General features: G+C 42.5%; 1 protein-coding gene across 1 annotated transcript in view; it reads right to left on the bottom strand.

The window, feature by feature from the left end:
• LOC5571928 overlaps positions 1-13215 on the bottom strand; it is a 22502-nt gene extending 9287 nt beyond the window's left edge. The window contains exon 1 of the mRNA XM_001659974.2: positions 12034-13215. Coding sequence (XP_001660024.2) covers positions 12034-13098 — 1065 coding nt within the window. The 5' untranslated portion in view covers positions 13099-13215. The remainder of the gene's footprint in view (positions 1-12033) is intronic.

The raw sequence follows: 13215 nt of genomic DNA, 5'->3' as shown, positions 1-13215 counted from the left end.
GTTTTGAAGTTAGATTTGACTTATTAAAATTCCAAATAGATCGGCCATTGTACAAGTAAGAAAGAATATGCTGATCGCTTTCCAGAAATTTTATAAACAACAAAATAATAACAATATGAGGGCTGCTGATGGCACAATGCGACGCTTTAGGAGATTTTGATACTGATTGAACATTACTATACAGAGCGCAATTCAATCGATGGTGATAACTTTACAAACTTTATCTGTTTTTGCACTGATTGACGATACTGATTCAAATAAAAATATTTTAAAAATATTTGATATTATTAGTTCATTTGTTTGTGTGATCTAAGTGTTAATAATGGAAAAACATACATACCCTTAATAATAATACTTCCCTGATCAGAAATATTATATTTTGAGCGCCCTTTTCGAAGCTATTCTATCCAGGTATCCATGTACTGCTTTCAATCCTGAAATTATTCTTATTGTGCATGCTCATGCGTTATATTAGTGATGCTCATAATCATGCAACAGATAAGAAGGAGAGAAAAAGAGAATATAGAAACAGTGATTAGTAATGAGTTAATTATGTAGTTTTGTTAGAATTATAAACAATTAAACAGTAGTAATGAATAGCTTTTAAAATGACTTTGCAGCATAGCTGAGCCTTTCGGATCGTAAGACCGATGTATAAAAATAATTTGTTTCGAAATTGTCCGCGTGGTCTTCTAGTGCCCCTATTAGATAAGAATCAATCATAGACGTACATACCGAATGCTCGCCATGACCCTATGACCAACATTTGTATATGTATAGCCTTAGCTGATGTGGCTTTTCTAATAGGTAGTTCTTTCACTCATTGATTGTCTTCAAAACCTTGTCAAGTATAGAAAATTGATTTTATTTCATTTATTACTATATTGAAGCTACATTGTACTTATCAAGTATTAGGTATTATTTTATGTTTTTATCACTATTGTTATTATCAAGGCCAAAATTCCCAGTGAGTGAAGAATTTTATAGTACTAGAACACCATAGAAGATCGCTAAACATTACCTAATCATCGAACGGCTTTTTGTTCTATTATTTTAGGTAGATGCTATTGATCTCCCTTTGCTCCTATCCGCAACCCGGTGCACGCGCCCTGTTGGTTTTCGAAAACCTCGTAGAAGATTACAAACCGTCAATGGCATTCCCAATTACTACCCCACATTGCACATTCAAGGGTCTAATTGTGCTCCTAACCCACCCTCAGTTCGTAATCTTCTCGCCAGTTTGAAATTATATTTTCCCGAAGTGAAAGTAATTTTGATGAGTGATAGCCTAGTGCAGCCCAACTGCATAGTACAGTAGTTTAACCAGAATTTTAGGTCAGAAGATAAAATCTAAATTTTGTAATAAAAAGGTTGCCATTGCTTTGAAATTCACCCAACATCTAATCAAAACTACTAACAACAGCGATCAATTATCAAAATTCATCGCTCCCTGGAAAATATAATCCCAAGCCCAGGGATATTCAATCGTTCATCGACTTATAGAATTATCGAGTTATTGACTGCTTAACGATAAACTTGCGACGATCGAAGCGCCACCATATTTCATATAACGGAGGGTATTAGGCCTTCCTTAGCCGAGTGGTTAGAGTCCGCGGCTACAAAGCAAAGGAATGTTTGCAGAGCTTTTTCCACGTGTTTTGCCCCCATCTTTAATAAAGCGCGCTTCAAAGTATCTACAAACCTTTCAGCTTGCCCGTTTGATTGAGGGTGATATGGTGGAGTTCGCAAATGTTCAATTCCTAGGCTTCCGCCTTGTTTGAAGATTTCTGAATCAAATTGAATGCCGTTATCAGTGACTACCATTTGAGGGCAGCCAAACGTGCAACACATTCATAGAGTTTTCGTATTGTTGTAGTTGGTTACGAATATCTCAGGCCACTTAGAGTGAGCATCAACTATCACCAGGAAATAGCGTACTTGAATTGGCCCAGCATAGTCCAAATGAAGTTTGGTCCATGGTTGAGATGGAATTGGCCACGATGAAAGAGTCGGCTTCACTGGAGCTTTTGAAGCTGCAGCGCAATCGCTATACTTACGTACGAACCTCTCGATGTCAGCGTCAATATTTGGCCAGTACACGAAACTTCTTGCTACGGACTTCATCCTATTCATCCCTGGGTGCACTGCATGTAATTGCTTGAGAACTGCATTCCGCAATGACTGAGGTATAACCATTCGATCCAATGACATGACACATCCATCTGCTTCGCAATGTGATTCGCGCCGCTTAATAAAACATTGAATTTCAACAGACTCCGGTGCGATTGTCCAGTTTCCTCGAAGATACTGGATTGCGGATTGGAGAACTTGATCCTGCTTCATTTCTTGTTGTATCATCTGATGTGTTACTGGAAAATTTTTTACAACTTCGGTTTGTATGCTCTTAATGTCCGCTTCTAGTTGAACACTAGCGATAATGTAGTCTTCATCCGGCTTCGAATGTTCATCAATCAATCTTGACAGGACATCAGCATAACCAAAACTTTCAGTAGATTCAAATTCCAGCTTGAAATCGTACTGCAACAGGGTAAGTGCCCATCTTTGGAGTCTATTAGCAGTATGGACGGGTATTCCTCATATGCGATGGAACTTGGTGCATGCAAATACGAGAGCAAGTGCTTCTTTTTCACCCTGGGCGTAGTTCTTCTCAGCATCTGTTAGCGTTCGAGAAGCGTGGCGAACTGTTCTGACACTACCGTCAGGAAATCTATGAAGAAGAACAGCATCAAGGCCATTCTGCGATGCATCCGCTGCTACTATCATCTCCAGCTGTGGATTGTAGTGGGTCAGCAACAGATCTGATTGAAGAATTTTCTTGAACTTGCTGAAAGATTCCTGACACGCTTGATTCCAATTCCATTTCACTTCTCTCTTGAGTAAGGCATCAATTGGATGGCGTAACTCGTGTATTGACTTCACAAACTCACCATAGTAGTTGATTGCTGCCAAAAACGATCGAAGGGTTGTAACATCATGAGGCGCTGGTATATTGATGATTGCCTTGACTTTCTCTGGATCGGGTCGAACTCCTTCATCATCAGTGTTTAGCCCAAGGTACTTGATCTGCTTCATGAAAAAGTTGCTCTTTCCAATTTTCAGATGAAAACCGTAATCTTCAATCCGCATGAACAGGCGATCAAGTTGCTCAATATGCTTCTCTATGCTGTCACTTGCTACTATGATATCGTCCAGATATGCACTAACGTCTTCCAAATCAGCGGTCATGTTGTCCACGATGTGCTGGAACTCACCTGGAGCTGTCTTGACACCTGGGGAAAGCCGGTTGAATTGAAACAAACCTTTGTGAGTGTTGATCTTCAGCATTTTCTTGGACTCTTCTGTGACTTCCACTTGCAGGTAAGCGTTCGACAAGTCGATTTGAGTGAAAATTGTCTTGCCCGCCAGCTTCGCGAAAATGTCCTGCGGTAACGGCAGTGGATGTTCGTTTGATTCCAGTGCTTCATTCAAGCCTGTTGAGTAGTCCGCATAAATCCTCACTTTCCCATTCGGTTTTCGTAGAGCAACTATAGGAGCGGCCCACAAGGAGTACGGAATCGGAGATATAATTCCCGATCCAGCTCAGCTTCGACCTTCTCAGTTGATTCATACGGAACAGGGCGCTTCTGACGGAAAACGGGCTTAGTACCTGGCTTGACAGTTAGCGATACCTTTTTTATGCACAGCCCAAGGTCTTCACTAAACACGTTCCTGAACTTGGATTGAAGATGGTTGACAAATGTTGCTGATCTTGGATAACTTTTTGATGAAACTTGATTGCGACTGCGTTGAACGGAATGTCCCACAATCCAAAAAACTGGATCCACTCCGTACCGAACAAGTTGAGGTCCTTCACGTTGGTGACAAAACATCTTGCTTGTTTCACGACTTCGATCAATGCAACGGTACATTCGAATTCAGCGATCAAACCCATGTCATCACCTGAGGCGTTCACGGTATTGATGCATGCTGAATGTCCAACCGGGCTGCCTATCTTCTTATACACGTCGGAAGAAATCACGGTAATGTCTGCTGCGCTATCCAGCTGCAGTCGAACGGAATGCCCATTGATGTCCAGGGTCGCGTACTTACGTCTGGCTGCAATGTTCACTTGATTGATAGTAAATACACCTTGCGCTCTTGCAGCAGCTTGGTTTTTGAGCGGTCGCTTCTTTTTCTTTTGCTTGAAGCACGAGCAGTAACCTTCTTTGTGCCGACCTTCTTACAGGATTTACACTCATGCTGGATCAAAAAACAATTCTTCGAATAGTGCATTTTACCACATCTCCAATCTGTGGCTTGCTAGAATGCTGCGGTTTGGATGTATGCTTCACTGCACAAACGTATTGCTTGCTTCCTGTCTTTTCGATCATAGCGGTGTCCCTCTTCAAATTCAAGAGTCTCTGGCATTCCTCAGCTAACGAACGTATTGTCATCGGCGTAGCGGGATTGGAGCTCTCGATGCGTGATCCGTACATCCGAGTCCTTGCATGAATTGAGACCGGAAACGAACATCAGACACTTGAATTGATCGGCATTGATCTCGGACAGCTTAAATTCTTCGCACTTCTCGTTGACAATTCTAGCGTAAGTGAAGTAATCGTCGGCTTGATCCTTCTTGAGCTGTAGACACTGGTATCGTTGATTGAAAAGCGAAGTTTGACGACCGAAAATGGACTTCAACGTCTTGATGATTTCATCGAACGTGACTTCCTTCGGTTTTTTCGGGAGAATGTAGTTCACATATTTTTTGTGAGCTACTGGGTTCCGAAGCAGCAAACGAACCTTGGCCGGTCCGTCCAGAGCTCGAGCGTCCTCTTAGAAAAGATCTTCATACTTGGCAAACCAGGCTTCGAATGTAACTTCTGCTTCCGGGTCGTAGTTGAATTCGTTGATTCCGCTGGCCAACGATTCGATGAGAAACTCGTTTTGGTTCTGCCGACGTGGTTCTTCTGGATGCTGCTGACTGCGTTGCAGATTACCGTCCCCTTGTTCGGCTGGACCAGCTCGTGTTTCTGCGGCCCGAGATGCTGAAAGTTCTGCGAGAAGCCCTTGATTTTCTAGGATCCTCAAAAGATTTGCTTCAAATTCTGGGGACATCTTTGCTTCGAATGGTTTCGTAAATCCTCGTCGCCAAAATTGTTATGTTCTTCAGTTGTTAAATTAATGAACACTGATCAGTTTGGTGGGTAGAACAAGAATGAATATACTATGCAAATTACATTGAATAATCGGAAAATCATGGCTTGTTTGACTGCTCCAACATTCCTTACTTCCGTAAGGGGAATTTCTATATAGTAACCTTGTGGACCCAGTTTTTACTACTTTCAGTAAATTTGAAATAACGATATCAATTTTAGAAGCTCCAGTCTGATCGAATATATAAGAAGTACAGATCTTGGATTACTTATTATTGGCAATCGTCCAACCTTCATACATTCGTAGACCTTGAATTTGTTATACACCACAAACTAGGAATTGATTGTGACCAAATTTCATGAATTCTCTCCGTCCATTGGAAATCCTAGTGATTTGTATGTTTCCACTTCAGGTGAATTTGGGACACAATCGTCCTTGCTCCGTGTGATGACATAATTGCTTGTCACTTTCCTTTAAAGAAATTATCCACACAACTTCCTTTAAAGGAAGAGTGGACATCTGGCGATTTGCTTCGGCCAACTATATAGGTTATCCTATTATCGCATGTCGAACTCAAATTGAGGAACTGAATTCAGTCAACTCTGTGCCTGGTCATTCTTCCATCGCTAGAAGATAATGGCTGATGAGCTAGCTCGTTATGGAGCATCGCATGACTTCATTGACCTTCTTCTTCTTCTTTCTCCTTCGATGCAACATCTGTCACATCTATTTATGGCACAGCAAAAGTTGCTATAACGCCAGTCAGTTTTTATGTCACTTTATGATTTATGTTTGGTCAGTTGGTTTAAACTTGCAGTTTAAGCTCTTTTAGGAAATTAGTTAGCCTTTTTAGAGTGTTTACATCTTTCGTCTCGAACACATCTTGGATTTTAAAGAAAGCGTCTAGCTTGTGTTTATCACGGAGTTGCAGGTGTTTAATACAATTAAGAATGATGTGTTCAGAAGTGTTAAGTTGATCGCATATTTCACAGTATCTCTCGTCTTTGATCCGCATGATACTCAACCAGTATGGTGAGAAATCATGTCCTGAGATCAATCTGTTTAGCGTTCTTACTTCCGAGTTGGAGAGAGGCAGGTTTTGATACCAGGGTTTCTCGTTGATGCCAGTTTGGTATTGGAAGAATTTTCGTCCTTTTCCAAGTTCCTGAGTGTAGTTAACGTACCAAATTTGCGCATCATCCATTATTGCAGTTTTGCATCTGTTTACAGCATCATGAGGAAATATTTTGTTGCAGGCTTCTTCAACTTGCTCCAAACCAAGTTTGGCCAGCGCGTCTGCCGTTTCATTGCCCTGTACGTTGACATGGCCTGGTATCCACTGTATTCGCGTCGTCATCCTTGCTGCCTTCCTGATTATGTTGTAGATGATTTCATCCTGTTCCTTGCTTCCCATTTGGCTTTTTATCAGCTCGCATCCAGACTTCGAGTCGGTGAGTGTTACAGCATTATAGATTTGTCTTCTTTCAAGATATTGAAGTGCCACATACATGGCCTCCAACTCTGCAGACATGCTACAAACGGTGTTCTTCAATTTAAGATTGATTCGGTAGTTGTTGGTTTGATCATAAATGCCAATCCCGCATTTGTCTTCCATTTTGGAGGCATCTGTGTAGATTTTAGTGCATCTTTCGTATTTGCTAGCCAATAATCCTAGGGTTGCTTGTTTCAATACTCTGTCTGAAGTAGTTTTTTCCTACATTTTATGTTATCTAGCTCGGTTTCAACTTCTATTTTTAAATTTTCCTTCACTGTTACCGTCATTGATATCTGTTCGAAAATATCCTTATACTTGAGGAAGATTGTTTCCAAGTAGGTCATTGTCTTATCTTGAATGTCGTTCAATCTCATATTTTCAAGTTGATTCCAGACTGGAGATCCGAATTGAGCGTGTCTAGTGATTTCCTTTGCCGCAACTAGTTCTCTTCTGTATTCTAGCGGCGGCTGGCTAGCAATTGCACATAGGGTATTAATCGGTGTCGTCTTGGTACACCCTGTAACCTTTCTTAGACCTGCATTGTTGGTGATAGTCAATGCTTGTAGGTTTGTCTTGCTGGCGTTTGCATACACTGAAGATCCATAATCTAGGTATCCACGTATTATAGCGTTGTAAATCATCCCCATGGTTTGAGGGTGACCGCCTGACCTGTTACTGCTAATAACTTTGAGCATGTTCATTCTGTCCATCGCGCCTTTTTTAATTTCTCTGATGTGTGCTCCGAATTTGAAACTTCTGTCGAAATTTAAACCCAGATACCGGTGAACATTTACGGTTTCAATTGCCATATTGTTGATTTTGATGTTTAGCGTTTTGTTGTTCATTTGAATTAACATGGCTTTCGTTTTATCCGGGTTTATCTTCAGGTTCAATTCATTAGCCTTCACTGACAACATGTCAACGAATTTTTGTGCCCTATGATTCACCATCTCTATCGAGTCACCTTCGATGAGTATAGAAAAGTCATCAGCGAACTGCACTAGTTCTACACCTTCTACCTGTATGTTATGTAATGTGATCGTGTACACGTTGAATAATGTAGGTGACATTACATCGCCCTGGGGTAATCCGTCATTTACCGTGGGTGTTACTGTACCTGATACCGTTTGTACTTGTACCTGTCTGTCTGTCAAGAATGCATATATCCAGGCGCAAATCTCTGGAGGCATGCCGTTCCTGTGGAGAATTCCTTCTAGCGTGCTAGTTATAACTGAGTTATACGCATTACTCAGATCGATAAACACGATCGCAGCAATTTTTCTCCTCCGTTTGATGTTGGCTATTCGATTAGTGATGTAGCTTAATGCTGTGGAAGTCGATCTATGTTTTCGAAACCCGAAAGAATTTTCAGGTAGGATTTTTCTGTCACTGAGGTGGTTTTCGATTTCGTTGAGAACGGCAGTGTTGATTACTTTTAATGTACAGTTGAGCATCGCAATTGGCCTCAGATTATCGACTATTTCCGGATCACGGCCCGGTTTAGGTATGGGCACGACCTTGATAATCTTTAAAGATTGATCAATTCGTCCTGTTCTCCACATATCATTTAACTCAGTTATAAGCATATCTCGAAGGTCCGGTTTGATTTCCTTTAGCATTTCATATGTTATTCCATCAATGCCAGGAGCGGATATTTTTTTCCTACGATTCAGGATTTTGTTCCATTTGACTGAATCTAGGATGTTTTCGGTTATCGGCATGGTTTGTTGTTCCGGATATTCCTCACCTCTCGGAAAGTGTTTTTCCAAGAATCGTTCCGCGATTTCTCTGTCTTGAAGTACCGTTGTGTTGCTGCACTTTCTCCTCTTTCCCGTGAGCGTTCCAATTTTCTTCCATAAGACTTGGGAACTCGTACTAGGATTCATATCTGCTGCAAATTCGAGAAATTTCTCCTTCATGAGTTGCTTCTTCTTGTTGCTGAATATACACTCTCTCTTCCTCATCTCGATCAGGTCGTGTAGGTCTCCGGTTCGGTTGAACTTTTTACGAGCCTCATTCTTGTTTTTCCATGCCTCCTCTACTTCGGTGTTCCACCAGTACTTCGGCTGGTACCTGTTCTTCTGCTTACAATTTTTGATTATTTTTTTCGTTTCGTTTTGTAGTTCTCGCAAGCTGCCTATTTTTGTTGTATCCAATTCTCTTACTCCTTCAATCACTTTTTTCTTATTGATAATTTTGATCTCTGTACTTCGAACGGTACTAGCGATAGTCGTTTTTATTGCCATATGCCTACTTCCGATCCCGTCATCCAGGATCTGCATATTCGTTTCTTGATAGATGGAAGGGGAACATAGGACCAAATCTATGGTCGATGCTCTTTTATTCAGCTCTGCTGGGATGTAGGTTGGTTGTCCGTCGTTCAAGAGTATAATGTTCTCGTTCGTGATGATTTGGTACAGAGCCTCTCCTTTACTATCCGCATGATGCAAATCCCACTGTCTGCTGTGTGCATTCATGTCTCCGCCAATGACGAAATTCTTGATTGTACTGACCGTTTGAATGATTTCCAGTACACCTTCCTTGAATTCAACTAGACTGATTCCTGGAGACACGTATATGGATACAACGGCCAAATCCATGTCTATAACATATCGTCCGACTGCCTGAATGTTCTTACCACTCTTCAACTGGATGCGTCTGCTTCTCAGCGATCTATGTATAATCACCATTGCCCCTCCATATCCGTCCTCTCTAGAGCAATAGTAGTTATTATAGTTTGGTATTCTATATTTACTATCCTCTAACTCTTTTCTCGTCCAACTCTCCGAGATTAACGCTATTTCGTATTCATCTTGTATTAACACTCGTATTAGTTCATTTTTATTCTTAGAGATACTTTGTATATTACATTGAAATATGTTAACTTTTTTCATAGGCTAACTTCTTACTGTTCTGTTTTTATCATAATCTTTCCTTATTATTGTATTATTGACCGTAGTGACAACTGACTGGCTTACCTGCGAGCAATCTGCATTTGCTTCTTCGAAAGTAGACTCCAATCCCTGCTGTGCTTGGCCGGAGTTTTGTTGCATTTGATGCATCTTCCATTGTAGCTTCTCCAACTCGTTCACACGATAACGATTGAAGAGTGCTGTGCCATTTTCCTCCTGCTGGTTCTTCCGCTTCTTGGAGTCGTTGTAGACCGGGACGATCTCTCCTATGTTGACTTCTTCTGATGTTCGCTTGGTGGACTGGGGTGCTCTTCCTTTGCTGTTTTGCTGTTTGGGTCTCGTCGTGTTCATGCTCACACTCGCGTAGGACTCTGGTAGGGCTGGGTATTCTTGAATGTTCTCCAGCAGTGCGTACTGGTTCTCCGTGTAGATCGGGTAGATTTCCCTTGCTTCCATCATTGTCAGGTTGGTTTTTGACAAAATTGTTTTGAGGTTGTTCTGTCGTGTTCTCTCTGGACATCCGAAGTCACCAGTTTGGTGTTTCCCTTCCGTCTTGCAGTGTAGGCATTTGATCGATCTTTGGCATTCTTGGTATCCTTCTTCATCGTGCGACAAGGTGCATTTGTCGCATCGCTGGCGTGATCGGCAATTCTGTGTACGATGATTGTACCTCAGGCATTTCTGACAGAATACTGCCTTGCTGACGAATGGTTGTACGGAATTGGTACAACAGAACATCCTTACTTCCTTCGGTAACTGCTTGCTTCGAAACGTTACTCCGATGCGTGTAGCAGGTATCTTGACCCCATTGTCATAACGGTGCAGCCTGGTCACTCCCAAAATTGGGACTGTGCTGCTGATGTTCGCGAGGATTTCTTCAGGCATCATTTCTACTGGAACTCCCGAGATTACCCAGGAAACCGTGAGGAAGTGCTTGGGGATGTACACTGTGTAGTTTTGTTGTTTCAGCGAGTCATCTTCCTGCAACTGGTTGGCCGCTTGTGCTGTCTTCGTCAGTACCATTAACTTTTTCCGGCCGAGTGGCCGTACGTTGATTACATTTTGCTTGTAATCCGTCTTCTTGCTCAGGATTTTGCCCAATGATAGTTTGTTGATTGCCAGGTTTCCATCTTGATTGTCCGTGAGCTCTACCAATACTCGGTAGGGCCCGCTGTCCGTGTCGTTGTACGTGTAGACCGTCCTGTGTTGCGGATTAAATCCTCCACCAGGGTCTTCACCGGGTGGCATTTTGGTGACCACTACCTTACTTCACTGCCAGGAACTATTACTTTTTCTTTCCTGCTCCTACAATAGTTTTTTTGACCGTTTTTCACGAGTTTTTTTTCAATTTATTTCGTACTTGCAAAAAACAACGTGCTAACTTTCCAAAATGGCTTCCACTTTTTTTTTCTTCATTGACCTTAAACCAGTTATTCCAATCAGTGTTGTTCAGACTCATTTCCCCGAAAATAACATTTTCCAAACTACGAAGCCACGAACTACTACAACCATGCTCTATCCTCCTAAGATAGAAAAGCAGATGGTTAAGCTTGAGTACTGCACATAAAATCGATCAATTTTGATCCCAGAGAGCCACAATTCAAGTTTCAGTGAAATGAAATGAGTGAGTGAGTGAGTGCGAATCATTTCACCGAAACTTGAATTGCGGCCCACCGAGGTCGAAACTGTCGGATCCCATGTGCAACACTCAAGCCCAACCACCTCCCCCTCCATCTCAGGAATACAACGCACAGTTATGACAGTTCATGGCTTCACAATTCGAATTTCGGGGAAATGAGTCTGGTCAACACTGATTCCAATTTCGAAGTGCTGTGTGAAGCATTAGAAATTCTTGGGTGGCAACTCAGCACATGCAATATTGGAATAATTTAAAGTCACGTCATCAAACAAAATTGTACATTACTGACCTATCCCCGAAGGTGACAAAGTATTTAACTTCTGTCTAAGCAGAATTGCAGTCTTTTGGTCAAAGCCTTAACTAGCTACTGCTGACTCAACTATCACATGGCAAATATTCCTATCACCTGACATGTAACTGTCCAGTTTTTGTGCAAATGCAATTCCAATTACTTGGTAAACACTTATTAAGTGAAACGGAATTCAGAAGCCTGAATCTTCAGGACATTCTGATATTCTTAACCCGCTGTGATAATAACTATAGGCTCTTTTTACGCTAATGCGTTTTACAGACTCCTTTTAAGGGCGCTGTTTGAACCCAACACCGTATGTATGGAGAGACATGCTCTCATTGCGCTTATGCGATTTTCCCTCTTTAAGGGACCCCACCCCTATTTCCTCCCATATTTCCCTTCCCTTTCCTTCCCCATCGGTTAGATTATGAAATAGGCTCAAATATGGCGATGGCACATATCTCCAAATTGGCGGGGAACGTGCCTCTGCAGCCGGCCTTCTGATACTATTATTAAAACATTCAAAAGCATTTCTTACCTTTGCCTGTTCCGTGATCTGCCGCTGCTCATTCTCAGCCACACTTTTGTTAACCTCAGCCAGCAATAGCTTCTCGAAACTTTCGTTGTTCAGCTTAGCACTGGATTCGAACTTTCCAAGTGCTTCCACCAACTTGCCATACTCTTCGCCCTCCTTGTTCTCCACATTTTCTAGGAAAGTCCTCGCCAACTTGAGGACATCTGCGTTCATTTCTGAGCCTTTTTCCAGGAGTTCTGCAGCCTTTGCCCATTTCTCATGCAACACCAACCCCAGAAGTCGACAGCTGTCTCCAACCACCCCAGCTCCATGGATCAGTCCCAACGTGTAGAATGTCTTGCCCAGCAGCAACTTCGAATCCCGCAGGTCAAAATGGTCATCGAAGAATTCGTTCCGTAGGAACTTCACTCGAACCTTGACCTCGTCCTTCTTTTTCTTCTTAACCTCGGCGGGATCCAGCGGTGGAGGTGGAATCAAATCGTCAAAGTGGTCAATCTCTCCGCCCTTCACGTACCGATAGCTTCCGTAGGTGGCCAACGCGCGGGTAATCGGATTCCCGAAGTCCTCCTGCAGTCCCAGCAGCGTCGCAATCCGGGCAGCCCATTTGAACTCGTTCGTTGTGACCAATCGATCCAGCGCCAGATTTGCGGTGAAATCATCCAGGAACACACCGTACCCGATCCGGTTGTCCAGCATCTCGATCAGCTGACCATAGTGACTGTGCTCGATGTAGTTCCGGGCGATGGCATGCTGGGTCGATTGCAACACGTTGGAAGCTTCCTCCGTCAGGCGGAACTTGTAGATCAAATCGGCCACCTCGTCGATGTGCGAATCGTCCTCCAGTTTGTTGGCGTAGATGTCGATATCGATGGCCGAAACCTTGTTCTTCTGTTGGAACTTCTGCTCCAGCTCGTAATAGAGCGCTTCGTGGTTCACTTTGGACAGAACCGGCGTTGCGAGACGTGACTGCCATGCTTCCCGACAGAGATACGCCTCCGAGAGGAAGTTCCTATGCGTCGTCAGGAACGGTCGAAAACCGTAGCCGGTTCGCAACACTTGCCTCAACATATCTACCGGAAAATGCCACCAAATTCACTTAAAATCTAGAATCTTTGAAATTTTCACCCGAACACACGACTCTGTTATGAAAGCACCATGGCACAGTGTGGCCAGTTTAGTTAAATT

The sequence above is a fragment of the Aedes aegypti genome, chromosome 3 (genome assembly GCF_002204515.2).
Source record: "Aedes aegypti strain LVP_AGWG chromosome 3, AaegL5.0 Primary Assembly, whole genome shotgun sequence".
Lineage (NCBI taxonomy): Eukaryota > Metazoa > Arthropoda > Insecta > Diptera > Culicidae > Aedes > Aedes aegypti.
Note: the sequence above shows the minus strand (reverse complement) of the source record. Positions and strands in the feature narration are given on the sequence as shown.